The sequence below is a fragment of the Myotis davidii genome, unplaced genomic scaffold (genome assembly GCF_000327345.1).
Source record: "Myotis davidii unplaced genomic scaffold, ASM32734v1 scaffold245, whole genome shotgun sequence".
Lineage (NCBI taxonomy): Eukaryota > Metazoa > Chordata > Mammalia > Chiroptera > Vespertilionidae > Myotis > Myotis davidii.
The window spans coordinates 76,013-99,515 of NW_006296225.1; the positions used below are offsets into that span (position 1 = coordinate 76,013).

The following is a 23,503-nucleotide window of genomic DNA, read 5'->3' on the forward strand; positions in this document are numbered from 1 at the left end:
AATATTATAGTATTTTTCCAGAACATATAGAGTACCTCCAATATTAGAGTAACTGCCTCAGACTCACCAGGGAACAGAGTAATAACAATTAAAGAAATAATAAAATCTTGCTGAGTGTCCCCCTTAACAGGTACATGTGAAGTGGCTGTTTGCTGTTTGCAGGAAGCTGAAATGATAGATGGCCACATGTCCCTGACCTTCAGGGTCTTTCCAAAGTGGGAACTCTGTGAGGGTCAAGGATCTGTAATGAAATAATAGCTCTTGCAAATGATATTGTTTCCCAAAGAAGAAGAAACTGAAGACTTCTAAAACACACTCCCGTCCTGCGACTTGAGGACCCCTAGTGGTCACTGTAGTAATAACTCCTTCTGAACACGAAGCACCTGGAGAATATTTCAACACCATTTTCAAATGCATGTATATGTTGTGATTAACAAAATTAAATGCACTTAACATGAAAATATTATGACATTGTTAAAAGAAAGATATCAAAGTTACTGCCACTAATTGGAGAGCCGGATGTTTTGCCACTTTGGAACCCTGGCTTTTACTGGCTGTCTCTGGCAACTGAAAGTCAACACCATATGGAAAACGTGGCCTCAGTTCAGCCAAGTTTTTAATTGACCCTTTAAAAAATTCACACAGACACACACAAAGGCACTATCAAGAGTGAGTTATGGCCTGGCCGGTGTGGCTCAGTGGTTGAACGTTGAACTATGAACCAGGAGGTCATGGTTCGATTCCTGGTCAGGGCACGTGCTCAGGTTGCAGACTTGATCCGCAGTGGGGGACATGCTGGAGGCAAACGATCAATGATTCTCCTCATCACTGATATTTCTCTCTTTCTCCCTCTCCCTTCTCTGAAATCAATTAAAAATATATATATTTAAAAAAAAGTTATGTCATTCCTTGGCTCAGCTGTGTGTGTGTGTGTTTGTGTGTGTGTGTGAACTCTCTTGTCCCTCTAAATTAAGTGTAATCACTGTGTCTTTATGGAAATATTCTCTTAAATTGCCTGATTTCCAGTGTTAGTAGGCTCCTGGGGAAGTTGGGCAAGTAAAGTGTCTTTAATAGAAAGACAGCGATCTAGAATAAGACAATTTCTTTTTTCTCTTATAGTTTCCCCCCTACACCTAAAGTCCAACCACACGGCACTTAGTGTGTAAGGGGAGGGGAGGGCAAGATCTCCCAGGAAGCGATGGGCGTGGGATGGCAACACATCAGGATTCACATTCTCATTTCTGGCATCAAAGGAGGGTCGGCGAGAAAGACAGTGATGCATCACCTTCCTTGCGGCCAGTTAAAACCGGATGATGCATTTTCATAACGATGCGTTCGTAATGACACACACACACACACACACACACACACACACGTATGTGAAAGGCGCAAAAAAAAAAACTTACTCTTCAATCTCAGAGACACAAAGATACTTAAGAAAGAGAAGTTTTATTAGGGCAATTTCACTTTATTTTTCCATACAGCAAAGTCAACTACTGCGGTAATAATAAAAGAAGCGTAAAACAAATTGCAGCCAGAGACAAAATACATAATTGTAAGCGACTACAAGCAGAAAGTAAGTTGTGATTACATAAGAGTAAAAGCAAGCACATCTGTCCTGTCAGCAGATGAAAGGGGTGGGGTTTCCGGTAAGTGCAACGCGGGAGCCAGCGGGAGCGAGGGCTGGCTACACAGATTCCTTAAACAAGTGCCCGTGACCACATTCACTTTTTGAGTGCTTCTGAGTTGCAGATTAGAACCATGAACTTTGAACTGTGTTTTACCTTTTCACCTGCTGAAAGAACAGGCTTGCTACGGCAATTAAAAACAATCACACAACAACTAGAGCTACACTGTGCTGTTGGTTTGCCTGTTGATAGTTTCAATTTTGTGAAAGTCATTACTTGTTTTGAAGATTGGTGTGTGTGTGTGTGTATGTGTGTGCGCGTGTGAACAATAAACCACTGAAATTGGCAGAAACTGATTAGAATAATACGTCCTTAGTATAGTTCTTTCCTTTTTGTTGTTGTTGTCGTTGAAGCTTGAAACATGCAGTAGTTTTGAAAAATGTAAGGAATATCTGATCCATGATTTCACCTTAATGGTTGAAGGACCTGCTATTTTTGGTAATGGTCTTCAGGCAGATTTGGCCCAGTGGAGTTTTTGTCAGTCATGAGATCTCGGAAGGATGGCCTATCTTTCCAGCTGAAAAAAATCCTGGCAAACTACAAGCTGTCCACAAAAAGCAAAGCAACATGTTTGGAAGGGGTACGGAGTGCTAACTCGGTGCCACTTTTGCAAGCAATTTTGCTCAGTCTCATTTTATTAGCCTTAACAAAACTCCTTGTAATTATAGACGTTTTTATTCAAAATAAGATCTTACTATTATACAGGTTTTCTCTCTTTTGACTATATACAGAAGTGCAAAAAGTCAACCTTCTCTCTAGACGTCCCAACATGCTCAATTGCAGCATAATCAACCCTCAAGAGTTTGCACACACGCTTTAATTCTCATTACGTAAACTTTGAGTATTTGGATTATCAACAAAAAGTCCCTTGTTCTATTTATTGATTATGCAGCTTATTTATAACAAGGCCTGATATTCAGGGATTTCAAAAATATTAAACAATACTTTAACATTTGAAATGGATACAGTAGAAAATAAACTTTATTCTAATATCTAGGTTCTAGAGATCCTCTTATAATAACTAATTACAAACAAAATAAATCATCAAAATATTACTCAATTGTCTGCCAGGATGGTTGCGATAGCAACAACTTAACTTCTTACTTAGCAATGATTATATATTTATAAGATATCCATATAAAAGATCTTTGTTCTTTTAATGAAAACTAGACAAGAACTAACAATGACTGACATTCTTACACTTTAATATTAAATCAGTAAAATATAAATCATTTAGTTAACAATAATACGAATATTCATATGACACTACATGTAATTCAAAACTGAGTATGTTATGAAGGAAAAACTACTTTAAAGTTTTTTTTTGTATTTTGAAAAATTCATCAGTAAAATCTAATAAAACAAGAGTCTATAAACTGAAATGGTATTCAATTGTTAATACAAAATGAAATCTAATAAGTGTAGGAAATGAAAAACTACATTTTAACAAGAAAAATAAGTAATATTCTATAATGTAACTAACTACAATAACATGTGAAGTCACCATTACTCTCTTAACACGATTGAAATTACATTGGTATGGGTTCCAACCCGTAATGTAATAAGCTAAGGCTTTAATAGATGTACAGTACAATCAGTAAAATCAACACATCAGTCTTATATTAGAAAGCATCTCTCTCAAGCATAAAAACTTGCAGTAAACTTGGAAGTATGGAAAGTTCTACAACTGAACTTTCACCTCTCCCATTCCACACTATAACTACCAGTGACCTGGCCCCTACTTCAGCAGCTGGCAGAACTGCTGACCAGAGCAAAAATACCCTTACTAGCTGCAACACCCAAACCACAAAAAGGGAATTCCTTTGGATGAATCCATTCTTAAAAACTGAATGCACATCTATTTTTTTTAATAATTTTGTAAAAGGCTTTCTAAGGCTATAAGCAGTTAATCTGAACAAAACAGAAATCACATATAAAATCCCCCCAAGTATGTAACCCACCCGATTGCTAGGTAAATGAAACACCCCCCGTTTTCATATTTTGGTTTATCATGCATCTGATGACAGTGCTGCTTTCTTCTTTGTTTAGAGTCACTATTTTCAACGTGACTGTGGTGAAGCATTTAAGCAGATGTGGAACCATTTTTGCAAAGCATTTATAGTCTTTTGACTTTGACAGAGCTATAAATAGAAGCAAAATAATTTCCTCAAACATTTTTTTTGTTATCGTGTCTCAGAAATGGCATATCCCTTTTGAATATCATGTTAGACAGTATAGTATGCATAAATATTACACTACAATGCATTAAAATAATTATATATATATAATCTATTATATATATCTCCAGTATGTGTGAGTTTATCTGTATTGAGAGAAATTGTGTTGTGCTGTTCTATTGTTACTGTGGTTACATTGGCCATTTCTGAGACAGCTTTGGTTTCCAAAAAAAAAGAAGAAAAAAAAAAAAGAATGGTGCCCTTTGACTGATTAGTACTAGCAAATAAGCAACAAAAGGTGGCTCTGAAAACAATAACACTGAAGAAATAATACTCTAATTTGATGTACAGTCTATGGCACTTCATGAGAATCCTTTACAACATGGTACTTAAAGCCATGATGTGCTTTAAAAGATACACAGTTGTGGTTTTGCTTGGCACATTCATCTCTGTCAGATCCCTCCCTCGCCGCATCTTACAATCTATTACATTAAAAATATTACTCTTAAACAAAAATGACTGTGCATGCACGCTCTCACCTCTAATGGCAATTTTAAATACAAGGTGCACCTTTGTTATTTGTAAACCTTGAAAGAAATAAACTTATTTTTAAAAAATTATACCTTGGTCTACAGACGTACCAATACATAAGAGAATCATGGTTACACCATAGTCTGTCTTTTCAAGATGGCATGAATCTATTAGGAAACTAGTGAGGTATGCATCTTTTAATGCATAACTCTGTGCTAGAAAAGAAAGACGATGTTCTTTGATAGACAGGTATATCACCTCAGCACGAATATCAATTAAATGTACAAAGTGTATAGGCAACAGTGTGCAGTGGGTTCCCATGTTGTCTTCTCTTCTGGTTAACATGCAATATGTGGATGTCTTGTGGCTGAGGGGTTTTTGTGGGGGTTGCTGGACGGTATATACAATATGGCTAATGACCTCGTCCTTTACTCTAACCAAGCACACTGTCCTTTCCTCTTTAGTATGATCTACAAGGGAAAAAAGACAGAGTTTTTGTTAAAACAGGCGACATCTCAAAACAGTTTCCAATACATACTTACTAGGAAAATTATATTGCTTGAGTTAGTGCGAATGCATGCACATTATAACATCTGCATATAAAAACAAGAAACACTGCACAAGTACAAGTGGATCTAAATTTGCTGACCTTCTCTATGAGAATACAATGACAGGCAGAGCTTTGTGAAATTCTAGACTCTTCTCAAAGACTAAGCTAAAAGTGTAAAACAAATTTGCAGAATCAAGGGACAAAACATAGCTGAGCTCTTTTTTAGCGCTATCGTGGTGGGGCAGAATTTAAATTCATTTTACTTCTCTGCTAAAGTCAATAGGTTTCAAGAGTAACGCTTTGGCTTACAAAATTAAGATCCATGCAACAAGCCCTATTAAACGCGATTCACTATATAGATGGTCTCTGACTTACAAATGGTCTCTGACTTACGGATGGGCTCGACTTACGTTTATTTGACTTTGCACTGATGCGGGAATGCTAAGCACTCAGTAGAAACCAGCTACTAAGCTATGATGTTGGATAGGTGAGGTTTACTAAATGCATTTCAACTTATAATGGGCTTAGGGGGACTGAATCCCATCATGAGTCGAGGAGCATGTGTATTTGGGTGCTTGATTAGCACACTATGTGTTTAGAGGGGAAAAAGAATAATACTTTTTGCCCTAGCCAGCTTGGCTCAGTGGATAGAGCATCAGCCTGAGGACTGAAGGGTCCCAGGTTCGATTCCGGCCAAGGGCACAGGCCTGGGTTGCGGGCTCCATCCCCAGTGTGGGGTATGCAGGAGGCAGCCAATCAATGATTCTCTCTCATCATTGATGTTTCTATCTCTCTCCTTCTCCCTTCCTCTTTGAAATCAATAAAGAAATATATTTTAAAAAAAGAAAAAAGAATAATACTTTTAACTATTTTGGATCATTTAACATTTGGAGCAATTTTTTCCTACAGCCAAGAAAAAGTAATATCATTCCTCAAGTTCCTGACAAATTTAAGTGAAATAGATTGTACTTGTAAGTAGATCTGTTTTTTATACAAAATTCGTTCTCATCAGAGAGTCCACATATTAAAAGCATACTTTAGAATACAACCTTGAGAATGAAAGAAACCACCGTTTTGCTGCACTCAAAACCAGTTTAGCCCTAGACGGTTTGGCTCAGTGCACAGAGGGTTGGCCTGGGGACTGAAGGGTCCCAGGTTCGATTCTGGTCAAGGGCACATGCCTGGGTTGCTCGATCCCCAGTAGGTGGCATGCAGGAGGCAGCCAATCAATGATTCTCTCTCATCATTGATGTTTCTATCTTTCTCTCCCTCTCCTTTCCTCTCTGAAATCAATAAAAATATATTTTAAAAAAGTTTAAATATTGCAACTCATGAAAAGAACCAATCATTTGTTATATAAATCCTATATAATAAAACCCTAATATGCAAATCAACCAAATGGTGGAACAACTGGTCGCTATGATGCGCACTGACCACCAGGGGGAAGACGCTTAACGCAGGAGCTGCCCCCTGGTGGTCAGTGTGCTACCACAGGGAGAGCACTGCTCAGCCAGAAGCCAGGCTCTTGGCTGGTGAGTACAGCAACACTAAGGACCCCTTGGGGGATGTCCGCCTGCCAGCCTAGGCCCTCTACCAGGAGTGGGCCTAAGGCTGTGGGCCTAAGCCGGTAGGCGGACATCCCCAAAGGGGTCCTGGACTGTAAGAGGGCACAGCCCAGGCTGAAGGGCCCCCTCCCCGCCCCCAGTGCACAAATGTCATGCACCAGGCCTCTAGTATACTACGAAGAGCCTAAGCTTCAATACAGACAAATCCACTGGTTTGCTAAGTGCTGGACTTAAGGTCATTTGGTATCATTTTTTGCAACCTGGATTACTGCTAAGAAATAGAATATATACCAAATAGGATGTATATATATATCCAAATGACTATAAAAACTTGAAACAGATTTTTTAATGTAAAAAGAACTCTTCTTCCAAACCTACATACTACAAATTAATATGCTTATTCAAACATGTGGCTATTGTTCAGAATAATAAACCTTATTATCAGAACTGCATAGAGAGAGCTTATGAAACAGACAAAACCATTTTCAGTCATTTACTTCATGACTGTAGTGTAGCATGTCTTTGGTAGTACTTCTCACACAGAGTCCCTCCTTTCTTTCTTAAATCGCTCCCAAATATTTTCTATCCTCCTCTGCATGGGCTCAGCCTTTGCTAGCCTTCGTTTGGGTTATTATCACAAGGGCCTCTGAACTGGTTCTCTCCGGTCTCCTGACACAGCACTCTGTCCCTTCTCCTGTGAGGCCCCTGTCTCCTCTCTTCTCTCTGCGACCACCTTCTTTGTCCGAATTCTCTTACTTTCTGACTCTGTTGGGAGAGTTGCTCCTTTATCATTGCTCCAAGAAAAATTTATTCAAACCTTTCTTATTTTAATACAGTGTGCTGAAATTTACATCTTGATTTCCTTGCCTATTCATCTTTATCTCACTGACATGGTCGCTAACACATAGTAGCACCCAAAAGTCACTTGCAAATGTGTTAATGAAAAGAAATGAATGAAAGGAAGCAGCAGAGAATGACCACCCATCTTATTCACCAGAGACAGTTTTAAATGTTGTGGCTCTTTTAAAATATAAACATAATTACCTAATGTGCTTCTGAGCATATATGCAAACTTGGATGCATGCATACTGAAAACAACACACGCATATCCTTTAAGCATGGAAAATGACCACCTTTGCAAAGTGTCTAAGTCAGTGTGTCTGAAGACCAGCCCCAAGACTTTCACATCATTTTTGAGCAATAGCCACATTTTCAGAAATTATATGATCTGCCAAGGTGACTATTTCAGAGTACCTAGAGCGCATTTGGATGTTTAGGTGTGCGTATGCATATATATGAGTGTGTGTATATATTTCTTTTTTTTTTTATGTGCCTCAGGCATGAAGCAATCTGGCCTCCAACATAGGCATTAAGCTAGGATGAATGAAGAACTGTACCTCTGCTTTGCCCCTGACTGATATAAGAGCACCACCACCAAACAGGTGTCTCCTTGCCCATTGCCAAGGGGCTGTATAAATTTATTTAAAGTCACACTGTTTGCATTCTAATGATACTGTGAGGTGAAGCATGTTCTCATTTAAGAATAAACTCCCCCCCACACACCCCAAAAAACGAGGATCTACAAAAGGGATCAGGAAATTCTTGCCTGTGAGCCAAATACAGCCTATTTGTTGCCTATTTTTTTTAAAAAAAAATATTTTATTGATTTTTTTACAGAGAGGAACGGAGAGGGATAGAGAGTTAGAAACATCGATCAGCTGCCTCCTGCACACCCCCTACTGGGGATGTGCCCACAACCAAGGTACATGCCTTTGACTGGGATTGACCCAGGACCCTTCAGTCTGCAGGCCGACGATCTATCCACTGAGCCAAACTGGTCAGGGTATGTTACCTATTTTTGCAAGTACAGTTTTATTGGAACAGAGCCACACCCTTCCGCTTACATATTGTTTCTTGCAGAGTTGAGTAGCTGTAACAGAAAAGAGTGGTGACAGAAACCAGGTGGCACACACAGCCAAAAATATTTACTATGGTCTTTTAAGAAAAAGTTTGCTAGCCCCTGATCGATTTAAGTCATATTTTTTCTTCAGGCCTGTGGTCTATTTCTAATATAAACTAAAAACAAAATTTACCTTCCCTAAGTATTATGTGTATTTAAGTGATATAAACATATTTATTACGAATTTGTATGCTAAAACCCCTCATAACCCATCTAAGATAAAAATATGAGCTCTGCATAAGTACTTTCTCTGAAAGTTTGCAAACATTTTCTTAAATGCATTACATAGATGCTATTGTTAAAAAATACCATCATGAATATATACAACGTATCACATAATAAACTTACTGTTTAGTGATGAAAATTCTACATCTGGGTAACATACTTGTGGCTAGTCAGATGTTCGGCAGATATTATGGGTATCTAGCAAATAAAAAATTATTTAATGAATGATCCATGCAAGCAAGCCAACAATCAAGAGATGAAAACATTTCGATATTAAATTTCTTAAGAAAAGTGAAATTCAGCTGTCAGGTGACAGTCCTTATCTGGTCAACAGAACAGTAAGTTAATGTAAACATAATGTCAAAGTAGCAACTCAGTTTTAAAATCTTTGTGTTAAATACTATTCTACCAATGTTATCGGATTTTAAGAAGTAAGAGAAGTAAAACTATCGAAAATTCATGCAGAGCAGTAATTAAAAGAAGCCCTTTTTGTTGGCCTACACACACACACACCCACACCCCTGTGGTTTGAGTTATTCAGTAATCCAAACAGCAAAGTAGAAAATGTCTTGCCTACTTTTGTGCAACCAATTTCTAACATTTTCTTTGGTTCAACTTATGGGATCTAACTTCCTTTCCAATTTAAAATACCGGGTAGGAATTACAGAGGCGTACTTCAAGAGAACTGGGTAAGAGCATCAATTTACATCACAACCTATTTCTGAATCCTGATTGCCCCCTTTTTTTTGTATTATAAATGGGCAAGAGAATTAAAAATCTTGAGAGAAAATACAATAAGAAACCAATAGAGAGGTGACTTCTTTCAATAGTCCCCAAAGCCAAGAGCTTCCAATATGTAGCCTGATTCTCCCCCAACGCAGAATTACGGCTGCTAACGGGAGTGGCAGCACCAGAGATAAGGACTCTCAGAGGACTGGAAGCACGGGCTCTAACACTAGTGACCCATTTCCTACCGTGTAACCTTGAGCAAAGCCCTTCATTACTCTATGCTTAAGTTTCGTCACCTACAAACTGGCACGAATCCCATGTCACAGCAAGGTTGGTGGGAGGATAGTGAGATCACATACATGAAGGCATTTTCGTTGTTGTTTCAATTTAGAGGTCCTAGACTAAGGCAACATATTACAATCCACCGTCTGGAGTGTAAATTAATAGGTCTCACTTTTATTTCCATTTTTCAGCTTGACATCTTTACACAGTTTTACAGCATTGGCAAATGGCACGAAAATGTGCTCCAAGCATAATGAAGCTTCTCATACCATTTTTCCTGCTGCTGCAGGACAGGATGTTGCACCCAACAGTGTAGAAGCATCAGGGATGGGGCTGTCGAAACATACCAAGGACCTTCAACACCACCACTCGATGCAGATGAAGGGCCAGCTATAAACTTCTGCAAGCATGCAGGCTGCATTTTGTGGCATCAGCTATTTCCAGCATCGCTAATGTACTGTAGGCATATACATATGTATGTATATGTAGATATAATATATGTGTGTATATATATATCCATTCCCTTGTCTTTCTTTTGGTTGTAAAACAGTATGAAGACCCAAGATTATGCATGAAATGGTCACAGCACAATGCAAAAAAAGTAAAGTGTCCCCTACAACCCAGGTGGCCAAGGGCATGTTGGAATTTGCTTTGCTATAGTTCTGCTTACACCAGCAATTCTACAGTCATGCATGGTACACACAGGAGAATTTGGCATCATCGATCTACCCCATAAATGGATTGCATTGAATCCATTAAGAAATGTCTGCCGTAGATTACTTACTAACATGCTACATATGCACAATCTAGCATTCTTGTAAATGAGCCTGATGTGTTAGCATATATCCAGGGCTATTTTGACAAGCTGCAGGAAAACTACTGAATGGTCTTTGCCAAGAAATGTTTAAAGCTTGTGGGAATCTTTAAGATGCATCCCTATACTGCTTTTGAAAGTTTTCAATGGCTGTCCTAATAGTTTTTAGTTCTTCAACAGAATACAGTGTGTTGTAGAAATAAGGGTGGCTATTCCTCATAGCAATAACTACATATTCAAATGGCATTTAATTGGCCTTCTTTTCCCAAAGGGCAACGTGTTGATTCTCATCTCATACGGGCTCTTTGGAGATTCACTTGGCTACGTTTAACCATAGTCTGTGGGTTATATGAAGTTTGATTTGGCTCTAAATTTTTTCATATGCTATTAACACTACTGAACTTTGCTTTCATAACAAATATATCTGGATACTCAAGCCAAAACCTACTTTATGTAAACTTGATTCAATGACAATGTTCATTGAATCAATGTCAATTTTAAAATTATAAATATTTCAATAATCATTCTCTTTTAAATAGTCATCCTCGCCCTAACCGGTTTGGCTCAGTGGATAGAGCATCAGCCTGCGGACTCAAGGGTCCCAGGTTCGATTCCGGTCAAGGGCATGTGCCTTGGTTGCGGGCACATCCCCAGTAGGGAGTGTGCAGGAGGCAGCTGATCGATGTTTCTCTCTCATCGATGTTTCTAACTCTCTGTCCCTCTCCCTTCCTCTCTGTAAAAAAATCAATAAAACATATTTAAAAAATAGTCATTCTCGTATACCATTAAATTTAAATTTCTGAAACAGGTCCCTTTTACTTAAAAGTAACCTGTGTAATTGTTATTCTACAACATGTATGGAACACAGAATTGATTGTCTTTTTCCTTCATAATTCCCCAAGATTTAAGGTGGGCAATGATAGAAATTTTTTTTTTCATTTAAAGAACTAAGAATCAAAATGTGAACATGAATTTAATCTATTTTGAATATGCAATCTGCTTAACAGACAAAACTTTAACAAATTTATAACAAACTCAATTTACAAGAGTGTTTCTTTGTGGCATATGTTAGATATTTAAATATTGTGCTTCACATTAAGAATTTAGGCAAGAATTGAGAAACTGTACATACCAGATATTAATAATAAAAAAAACCCGTAAAATTAGCTACATTTTTTGATCAGTCAAAATACCTGCATGTTTGGTTGAGACCAAATGAGAATTGCTTGTGTAAATATAATTTTAGTAGCTTTAGAAATGGAGCTGCGACAACTTTGGAGCACTTATAAACGGCAAAAAAGCATTCTGCTGCTCATCGTAGAGAGAATGTGTAGGCCAACAAGAGGAATCTTTGAAACCCCATGCTATTAAAGCACCCACGACAGCCCTCACGTACACACGATTCCCACTGACCTCAGTGGGAAATCCCCGTGCGTAAGGGCTACTGCATTGAGCCCTATCAGAGTTGGTTTTTAAGAAACAAAGCTGTAAATTAGCAAACCTGGTTGGCTGTGGCTGTTGCAGCGAAGGGAACACTTGTGGCAGATGTTGTTGCTGCGGACACAGTGGCTGGCGTAGCACCGTGCACCATGGGAACTTTCGGAGGGAAAATCATATAAGCAAACATACAGAAGAGTGTAGCAATATGGAAACCATGGCAACATGGAGGAGATAATTGGGTATGGTATTTATCACAGCAATAAGCCATGTGACGGGACATCATCACCAGCGAGTGACATGCAATCACAGCGCAAAGCAGGACAACATTCCAAGGAGAGAAGGGGAAGGGAGATGAAAGAGAAAAAAAAAGGGGAAAAAAAAGCTTGTTACCATCAAATGAAGAAAATTGACACAAACAGGCTAACTTTGCTAAGTCACAAACAAGAATTTTATATAGTGTTCATAGACATTCTAAATCTAAGTCAACATACAGGTAATTACTTCATATATATATATATAGTTAACTGAATGAAAGTAATTTTTCTTATTTACTATTATAAAAATATACAACATATTACTTTTATGAGATAGATTTTTTTACACACTAGAACTCATAGTCCAATCAAAATCCACCAAAGGTGACTAAAGGAAAGTTGTGTGTAAAGAAAACATTTATGTGAGTCCGTGTCAATTAAATAGAAAATGACATTTAATTGACAGGTGTTAGTAAAAGGGAAATGGACTTGCCCAATAGATATAAGTTAAACTTAGCAGTGGATTTTGAGGGGCTGTGAGGTGCACCATAGGTTTAAGATAATCAAGAAACAAAGCTGGCACCTACCAACACTTGTAGCGGGTGTCATGCACAATATTGAGCCTGCCCATCATGCATTGCAACAGGAAGGTGGATTTGAAAGGGAAAAGAATTAAAACATCCCATCACACGTGTAATTAGGAAATTCATTTGAACAAAGAAGAAAAATTGTTATTATGGGAACAGTGGCATGTAACTGTCAGCACAATCAAATCATACAATAGCACAGTGATCAATTAGAACTAGTCTCGAGTGAAGAATAAAAGCCAGTTCAACTGTCTGCTGGTACACTTTGTTTCTCCTAATTGCTGCCTTATTAAATACAAGTATTTGGGGGGGGGATTTAAACCACCTTAATTCTTCTAAAAATAATACTGTCGTTTGTCTTGCTTTAACCTGGTGACTAGCCACCTTGCCGCTCTGCCATTTCTGACTTTCACATATGAACTCATTAACATTTTCTTTATATTGAGCACATGTTAAATAATTAAACGTATTATTTATTATTCAAATGCTGAATAATTCAGTGCACAAAGCTGACTTAACAATGTAAGGAAACCAGAACATTCGTTTTCATTCCCTTGGTTTTACTTTCCTGTTCACTGTAGCAGCAACCACACAGACATGCAAGATCATCCACATGGCCATTTTATTTGGAGGGATACCAAGCAATGAGTTATGGGTAAAGAGAAAGTGAAATTTCTGTACTGCCTGAGCTCGGAATTTAAATGCAGGAAGAATATTTAGAGGGGATACTTTCATGTTTCAAATCGATTTACTTGGTATCCAGGAAAACAGACTAGTTTTCTCTGCTGGTTTAGACCCTCAGGACTTCTTGGAATAGCAAATATTCTAGCCAAATTTCACACACAAAAATTGGTAATTAGACTTCAGTAAAAAACCCTGAGTGGGAGATAACGAAGATACATCCATGACATACGCGGTGTTAGCACTGATGTTCACAATTCCTCGACCATGATGTTAAATTAACAGTCCATATATATTCCTTTTTCTTTGTCACATATAAACAAAAAAACTAATTTATTTTGCCAAGTACAGGGCATCTTCTCAACTACAGAATCTCTGTTCTTCCTATGACATTATTTTAGACTTTGAGATTTTAATATTTCCAATGATTTTACACTTCTATCTGAATCTTGGCACATCCTATTTACATACTAGCGGCATCTGGGATGAACATTTGTTAGAAAAATATCTGCCAATTGAGTCCTGTCAGAGACAGCGCTACCAAACAAAGCTGCCATTGACAGCCACCGACTCCTCCACAGGCATCCCTGGGACAGCTGCAGCGAGTCTGTGATCACAATTAGACTGTGGCCACAATGAGAAGTGATTAAACTCGGTAATGGAGCTCAGGAGGCAGCCTCTCAGGTGGAGTTCTATTACAGCGACAGGCATTACGTAAGACACCTGAACACCTCTGCCACTTGCTACAGCTACTGAGTCAAAGACTTGTGAAAGACAACAAAACAAACCGGCAATAACAGGGACGATACTTTGAGACAGTAGAGCAAGCCAAACTGAACACTGTACAACTGAGTCTAGATCCTGTGAAAGCACTCTCCTCTAATGGGAGGGCGAGAGGGTGAAAAGATGAGTGACAAAGAATAACATGGTATTTTAGGAACATCAAACCTAGTTTAAATATTGCAAAGGTTTTATGTTTTAAATTTCTTATTTGTAATTATGCTGCAGTCTGCCTACTATATTTCACCCCATGCATAATTAAGCCTGCACATGCTGAAAATAAGTTAACCTCACCCTATCTCTCTAAAACCCTGCAGCTTTTATTATTTGAATTTTAGTTTGAGTTATCTTCCTCATTACCATTATAACCAATGCACACAGTTTGGGGAGGGGTTTGCAGCAAATAAACATAAGGCAGCAATGAAAATACTAGCTAGGGTGCAATAACTCACAAATATGAAGACATAATGCTGTAGGACCCACTTACCAAAAACAAAAATCACTTTTGAAATGATCATGATGTCCATTTTAACATCAAATGGTTTGATTTACTTATAATGATGCACAAATAGCCAATTACATTCTTTTCCCTCAATATTCAGCACAAGACCAACTTTAAATGACTGTATTTGTCAATTTGGAATTTCCCCTATGAAAGGTATTTGCATGTCAGAATGGTGTGTTTCTGAAGAGTGCATTACTTTAATTACATGACTTTTTAAGATTAAATTTTTAAATCGATCTGTATGACGATATAGGAAAAACAATGAGGAAAAAATTTACAACTGAGATGTATGCATAGTTAAAATTACTTCAAGGAGAAGGAAAAGAAGTAGGAGAGAGAAAAAGGAACAATGGAGAATTGGTTGGAGGTTCAAATTTAGATGTGATAATTCAAGCTTATGTACGTATATTATGATAAGTATTAGGTGTAATTCTTTGAAATTTTATCTAGAGATCTGACTATAGAAAAATTGATGGATTTTGTGATGGAGACAGCATAAATTTAGGGGCATGGCAATTTTAACAAGAGCAAAAAGATTAATTTCAGAAATCTCTGGAAAATTACATATGTTGAAGAATATGTTTTAATATTATAAAATATAAGTGTGATTTTTAACTCAGAATACAAAAAAAATATACCCTACAGATCTAAATGGTTTTATTTTAATTTGAAAGTGGACAAACTTCAATTTGATAGATATTATTTTATGAGTACAGATATGGTTTATTTACAGTGCCTAGAGCGTGGGATATTTTAGTTAGTGGAATATTCTAGCTCATTGAGTGCTACTACATATTCTATATATATGGATGACCAGTTTCCAAAGACGCACAATGTAAAAAATTGTGCTCAGAGAAAATTAATGAGAATATAATTTATTCTTTTTTTATTATTTAAAAAACAAATGATCACATTCCCTCATGGTATTATGAACTTAATGCACTGCCAATAGTGTTATATACAAATGGGTCTGGATCTTTGACACACCTATTAAAAATATATTAATTTAACTAAAAAAATAAAAATTACTTTATTAAATAAGTCTCAGAACCCATGATAATATTTTTTTGTAAGGTTAAGAGGTAAAGAGGGAAATGGTCTTGGTCTCCGGTTAGTTGAATTTCAGATTACAAGGAAGTTAATATGTATTTTCTGAAGTAGATGAAGAATGACTTAAAAAATATCCAGGTCAGTAAATGACTGATTAGTTTATGTTTTTAAATTTCATAACCTTGTGGATAGTTCTAGAGTGTTTATGTGTCTAAGTTGAAATTAACAAATGTACGACTCAAGAATAAATGTTATTTTCACTGGGCACTTACAGCTATTTCAATATTAGTTTAGGATCAATTGGGATCGTAAGCCATGCACTGATTGGCACTGAAGAGAACACTTTTAAGAGCCCTAGAATACAGGCAGTTTTTTTCTCTCCACCTTGAGGACAAAAGGGCTGACAAATCAAAAATCAAAACTGCAGGTGTCATTTCAAAGAATTCGAATGGACTCTTTGGAATCATGAAGGCAAAGGGGTCTTACAGCAGAAAGCGTCATACAGTAGCCTGACACACATACAACACGTTTGAGGAAAGAAAAAACAAAAAGCGCTCCATTTCGATTCTAAATTGCACCAACAAAAATAAGTACATAAAACATCACTGATCTTTCACCCATGGTTCATGAAGCTACACTTCTTAGTCTCTAAGGAAAACCACATGAGATACCTCCGAGAAGGTCTCACTGTCGCACCTTACCTTCCACCTTATTTATGACTAACAACAAATTGAGGGCACGGCTGCTTTATCTGCTCTACCAGTAGGACACTATGTGGATGGGCTGATTCATGTACAAACAGACTCAAACCCCTTACCTGGTGGGAGAAATGCTGTATGCTGTTGTAACTGCATGTTGGCTAGAGCCTGTTGGTATTGGAAAATACCAGTGTTAAAGACTGCGGTGGCACCGTTGGTTTTTTCAAGAGCAGGCCTCTTTGGTAATGGGGGAAGTACAGCTTGAGGAATTCCCTGTTTAGTGAACGAGTATAAAAAACAAATGCCAGTAAAAAGAGAAAAAGAAAAAAGAAAAATCAGTTGAAGGCTAAAATTGTTAGGAAGCATGAGCAAGCAAGCAGCAGAGCACTTAACTACCCATGGGGGGGGGCGGATCCAATAAACAAACAATTTTTAAAACAAACGCAAGATAAAAGCTTTAAAGGAAGCATTATTTTTATCAAAAACAAAAACAACAAAAACCCCACTAGTTCATGAGCACTTGTTACAATGCGTTAAGTGTTTTAAGTCCCATAATGCTTCGGGCTTTCTCTGAGAAGCCACTGATTTAGGAAGAGAAGAAAAGCTGCACTGTGAGCTCCATGAGGATTGACAAGTATAAGCAATGTTAATCGTTAATTGTAAGGAGTGAATGAAACAGGTCAAATAAAAACTGATCCCACTCTGCCCCGCCCCCAGCTCTACCTAGACATGCAAATGTCCCAGAGCATGCAAGTTTTTTTTTTCTTGAACACTGAACTTTAAATATTAAAAAGTAAATAATTCTATCGCTAAAGCCATGCTAACCAAAGAGGTACATAAATATACAGTCAAAATTACAATTTTAATGTCCTTGAAGTATTTCATTTGAACGTTCTACAATGTAGTTAAACTGAATGTGGGCTGCTGGGCTTTCAGAATCTTTCATTGTATGATATCCATCCAGGTACTTAGATTATATAGTCTTTCCACTAGTTTTGTCAGGAAACCACACTCAGTTTTTCATTGTACTTTGCAACTTTATAACAGAAAATATATATTTATATATATTAAAATTGACTATAAAAAAAAAACTTGTATCTACAACAAAGCTACATGCCAAGCTAAAAGGTGAAAGGTCATAGTACCAGGTCAAAGGTTGCCTCGAGGGGTCGCTTCAGTGATTTGACAGCCGACTGAGTCTTAATTAGCAGGCAGCGAGCACATGATGGCAATGGGCCAGTGGGGTTCAAGCGCATTAACATAAACAGCAAGCAGAGGTGCATCATGGGGGCAGCAGTGCATTTTTGGGTAGGTGAGAAAAAACAAATAAAAAAACAAATCATCGGAATGCCATATACAACGAATAACAAGACTAAGCATGCACAATAAGGGCACTACTGAGTTGTTATTGGGAGGATAACTCCTCTTTGTAGTTAATTACAAACAAGATACTCTAACAGAAAAAAAAAAAGTGAAAGGAAGAGAGGAGAGAGTCAGCCTTCTGTATTTTTGCTCAAGTATCCATAAACAAACACAGAAAAGACCTCTCTCATGATTATTGTGCTTTAAGACTATTTTAATGGTCGAGTCATATATTTATGTATAGAAAGAGACAACATTAAAATAGCTAAGCGAAGAACAAAGACTGGGCTCGTTAAAATCAGCTATGAGATCACCTCAAAATTTACCTTCAGACCAGAGTTTCTTATCTATTCTAAATGATCCCATTTCTAACTCCTCTTTTTCTCCTTTCTAGAGAATGGCATCATTAAGCATCTCTCTTTTTACAATTATGTTTATGCCACAATATTATTTAAGACAATCTAGAGAGCCTACGTGGTTCGAATCTTGCAGCTAATGCTAAAAACAATTTTGTGGGAGCAATTCTCCTAAATAGTTTCAGATTATGTGACTGTTAAAAGCAAGATATATATAGAGAGAGAAGAGCCATGGTGTGCAGAAGAGCGCACCGAAGAAGGAGAACACTGGCTGATTAGATGGCACGCAGACCTAAGAGCACCAGAGATGGCAATATCGTTAAACTGAAAAGGAGACAGGTGTTCTTTACAAAGCAGAAATGTCAGAGACCCTACCATCCAGAGTAAGACAGAGGATTAAGAGTTAGGCCAAAGGTAGAAGCAATGTGAAACCACTTGAGGAGTTACCCTCACTTTTGTGAACGGTAACTGCGCTAGGTATTGTCTGGGATACCTGAACAAACATATCTTCAGCAAAAATAAATAAATAAATAAACAAGGTTAATAAAGGAAGGGCCTGCCGTCAGAGACACCTGTTCACTTTGCTAACAAGGAGTGGGCCGGTGTGCCTACTCACCATGGCAGCTGCGGTGGCTGCAGCCTGTGCTGCTGCAGCCTGGTTGACCTGGTATTGGGCAGCCTTGATCTTGGCTTGCAGATGTGCGGGAGGATGAAAGTATTTGCACTTTTCCCGAGAGCATCTCCCTTTGATGTAATCCATACACACGGTGACGGTGTTGTCATTGGTGTCAATCATTGTGCTGTCAGCAGGATGAGCAAACCGACAATCGCTTTCTCCTCGGTTGCAATTGCCACGCTGGTACTCTCGACATACCTACAAGGTTATGAAGTGCAAGGGGGGGGGGGTCAATCAACATGGAACAAGTTGAATCTGTCTTGAGGATTCTCACTGACGGTGCAAGACTGGTGAGAGAAGGCCACGGATGAAAAGGGAAACGAGCATTTGCAAACAGAGAACAAAACAGCTTGAAAAATTCCTCCTTTTCAGTAGAATGCCCATGAGCAGGAAAATGCATTTATGATACTAATTATGTTAAACACCTAATGTAAAATATGTCGGTATATTTATTCGTTACTAAGGGGAAAAAAAAAAGCAACATTGCAGTACAGGAGTCTGGCAGACGCCAGGTGACCAAAGTTAACATCACCGGTAACAAGATGTTCAAGTACCTACTTTTACGAGGCACTGAAAAAGGGGCATGCCATCGCTTTGGTTGTATGACTGCTGAGAATGCATAACCTGAAAGTAATCACGAGGAAACTGCAGACACACTTGAAATGGAAGGATATTTTACAAAATAACTGACCAGTACTCTTCCAAAAGGTCAAGGTCATGAAAGACAGAGAAAGGCGCAGATTGGACAGCTCTGGAGTCAGAGAAAGGATGCTGTTAAGACAAATGATGAAACCTGATTAAGCTCTGTAGATTGGCTAACGGCAGCATAGCAATGCTAATCTGGTTTTATAAATGGCTCTATGGTTATGTAAGATGTTACTATTTAGGTAAGTTGGGTGAAGAACAGGCAGGAACACTCAGTTCTATTTTTGCAACTTTTGTGCTAATCTGAAATTACTCTGAAGTGAAAATGTATAAAGCAAAAATTTGATAGCTTTTTAGTAAAATGTTGCCAGGAGCTTTTTTTATTTTTTTATTTTTATCATTAGATATTTACTTTGTAGTTATATAAAGCAGGTGGGAAAAGATTAATTTTTGTTATTGCCTATTTGTTTTATGTCTTTCAATTTTGCCATGGGGCCAAGGAGGAAAGGTGAAAATGGACTATTTCGCATTCATTTGCTCAATTTCGACTCTTACTATTATTATTAATAAAGTCTGTCATGGTGGCTGCTCCTGTCAGGTTTCCAAAACTGTCTTCATTTGGGATAGTTTGACCTCTTTACCACAAGAGGGCCTTCTAAAACATGGAATGTTCTTTTAACATTTTCATGTTCCTGCTTCAGGCTTCAAGGAAATGGTTTTTAGTTTTCACTGTTTTTACAAACTGAGCAAATAAAGACCCGAGCACTTTACTTTGGATTTCAGCAAGAAAGAGGAATGGGAATCCTGTTACTATTTTAAAAGCAGCGGTTTTCCTGGATGTGTGTACATAAAATGATCACATTTCATTTTAGACCTTTTCCCCATTATATTCATATCCTATTGTCTGCTTCCTTTAAAAAGGACTGTGTAATCTGCATCATGCTACTCCTTGAAAAGAACATTAGAAATGACATCTTGCACTATTTGGAAACCTCAAACTAGCTAAAGCTTTGTATTCCACATATCTACCAATGAGCCAACTCTATTCACCACCTCATTCAATTTATTTAATTTACAAAAATCATTGAATAAACTACTCTGTGCTAGATAATCTGAGAGATATCCAGAATACAAATATGTCCCTGGCCTGTTTTCTCAGTGGTTAGGGCATCAGCCCTGGACCCAAGGGTCTAGGGTTTGATTCCCAGACATGGTTGCAGGCTTGATCTCAGGCCCTGATCAGGGTGCATGCAGGAGGCAACCAACTGATGTGTTTCTCCCATTCACATTGATGTTTCTCTCCCCTTCAGTTATCCCTCCCTCCCCTCCACTCTCTCTGAAAAAATCAATTAAAAACATCCTCAGGTGAGGACTTAAAAAAAAAGAATATAAATATGACTTAGGAAGTTACTGACAACCCTATTTTATTCCATTTCATTTAAAGGTTTATTGTAATGATTTATTACAATTTTGTACTTGCTTGTGGGATGCAATAAGGGAGAATTCTGAAACTAAGCAGAGTTGGTAACTAGCAATTAGTTTAGAATTTGTTCTGAAGCCACCCTTTTCTGAACTTCAAATAATTTTGTCAAATGCTTTTGAATGATATGTGTTGTCTTTCTCCCCCCGCCCCCAGCTTAAGGTTTTCCCAGACATGGGATATGAAACAGAAGAAATATACTGAAATAGCTGTTCTCCCATTATTCTTGTCTTTGAAAAGTAAAGAAGAAGTAAAAATCTCTTGTGAAAACCTGTACTTGTGCGAGCTACAGGCCAGAGGGGCTGGTTTGGCCTGATTTCTCTGATAAATGCAAGAAAACTTTAGACTCTGCTGATCCCCAAAAGAAATCTCTTAGATATAGAATTCTATTAGCAAAATATAATTGACACACAAAATTTCAACAAATTTGATCTTGTGATTAAAATCTGGATAAGAACTTGTACAATTTGGAACACAGAAGGTAAAACTAAATTTGAAAATGCTAACAACATTACGGTTCTTTTTCTAATCTCATGCAGTCATCTGCGTAGCTCCTACTCAGTGACCTGCTTTTGCTAAACACTTTTCATTTTACTAAGTGTCCACAGTAATCATTTTTCTATGGCTGCATCGAATTCCATCAAATAGATGTGTATCATATAAGTAACTTTCAGAGAACATCCAAATCATTTCCAATATTCCCAAATACCATAAATATTGCAAAGAATACATTCATGACTATAGGCATTTTCTGATCGTTTTCTAAGGATAAATGTACAGAAATGGCATTAGAGGATCAACAGTGTAAGTACTTTTTATAGTTCAGTAAGTGGCTTTTCAAACCTAGATTAAAATAATTCCATCCATTTAGCTAGACACATAATATGCTTCAATTAAGAAGAATATGGGTTGAGTCTTTTACTCTATAAGTATTAAGGCAGGATTTGTTATTTAAATCAGGTAAGTTTTAAATATTTGCATAGAAAATGAATAAGAGGTTCTTTCATGGCAAAAAGCATCATTTCAATGAAGATATTCACTGAAAACACTTAAGTACTACATTTCATTTCCAAAAAAAACTCTACGGAATAAAAAATAATCAGAAAAACTTCTCAAAGAAATGTGAATTAATTCTCTATAAAGCTGCTTTTGTTGATTAAATAGCAGTGGTACAATGGGAAAAGGATAGAGTATATAATTAGAAATCTTGGGTTCTAGTTCCTACACTCCCTAGCTATCTATACGATTCCTCGAGAATACTGAGAAAATGTATAGATAGCTCAAAACACACCATACATGTCTGGTTAAAATAGATAGTTCTGTTATTTGATCTCTAATTTTATATAAACATGACGAAACTCAGCAGTAGAATTAAATTCAGCAGTTCTCTGCAAGTTAAGACCTTGGGATTCTAAGGAAATTAATAGCAATGTTTGAACTTATTCAAAACTGGACAGTCAACTGCATGCTCTTAAGGAGAGATCCCTTCCGGTAACATGATTTGTGCTCAACATATTAAACTGACTCATCTTTGGAGAATAACATCCAAAAGCAGGAACAGGAAGTTAATTATAACAAGAAACAGGGACTCAGTCCATTTTACCAGTAATATTTTGGGAAGTAATTTTAAACCTAATGGCCAATTTTAAGGAGCATATTCAAAGACATATACATACCTGTTGCTCAACAATAAATATCAGGGACTTTATTTTTTTATTAAGCTTGAGCTAGCACAGGACATTAAAAAGAATACTGGACAATTGATTTTATAAGTATCCTCAGCATTACTGGTCATGAGCATATAATTTAATGCAGAGAAATTATCTATATTTTCAATTCAAAAGGGTTAAAATCTCCCCATTTTAAAAATCTGGTGATTCAGGGAAATGATCTTAGGTAGTTATTATACAATTAAATTTCCCAAGATAAATATCTGGTGATATAATATCTAGTTTTAGTCTGTTACCTAATAACTGTACAAATTTGGTCTATGTGAATCTCATTTTTTCTTTAAAAAAACACACAAAGAAAAAGACATCCATTTCGTCTATCACAGAGGATTTCTGTTAAGAACAAACGTGAGTTTCTTTGAAATCTACAAAGAAGAACCCATCATTAGCATTAGGCCAGAGAACACAAGCCTATTTCTATAGATGACACAGCTAAGAATGTGTAATTTGACTTAATGTGATTTAAAAAAATCATATCTGAATATACATAAATGACCAACTAAAACAAATTTCATATTAAACCTACTGCCACGTTTTAATTTATTTACTCCTATGTGTTCCAAATGTGCAAACCAAAAGGACAGGAAAATACAAATATCTATGAAAGAAGCTCATCAATGTGCCAAAATGTTCAAATCTGTAATTCCCTTTATTACTCTTTTTTAAATAACAGGAAAAATGGAGACATTTTAGTGTTAGCTTGGGTAAAGAAAGAGGAAGAACAGCAACACTGAGTGA

General features: G+C 37.2%; 1 protein-coding gene across 17 annotated transcripts in view; it reads right to left on the bottom strand.

The window, feature by feature from the left end:
• Positions 1-1,430: 1,430 nt before the first annotated feature.
• MBNL1 (muscleblind like splicing regulator 1) overlaps positions 1,431-23,503 on the bottom strand; it is a 169,030-nt gene continuing 146,957 nt past the window's right edge. For 7 of the 17 annotated variants that reach the window (XM_015568743.1, XM_006771121.2, XM_015568736.1 and 4 more), the window contains 7 exons: positions 18,851-19,108; positions 17,662-17,715; positions 16,636-16,789; positions 12,803-12,838; positions 12,023-12,117; positions 8,820-8,894; positions 1,431-4,866 (listed from right to left, as the gene is read on the bottom strand). In XM_015568743.1, coding sequence (XP_015424229.1) covers positions 8,838-8,894; positions 12,023-12,117; positions 12,803-12,838; positions 16,636-16,789; positions 17,662-17,715; positions 18,851-19,108 — 654 coding nt within the window. In that variant the 3' untranslated portion in view covers positions 1,431-4,866; positions 8,820-8,837. The remainder of the gene's footprint in view (positions 4,867-8,819; positions 8,895-12,022; positions 12,118-12,802; positions 12,839-16,635; positions 16,790-17,661; positions 17,716-18,850; positions 19,109-23,503) is intronic. The other 10 variants (XM_006771123.2, XM_015568738.1, XM_006771122.2 and 7 more) reach the window with 7 other exon arrangements.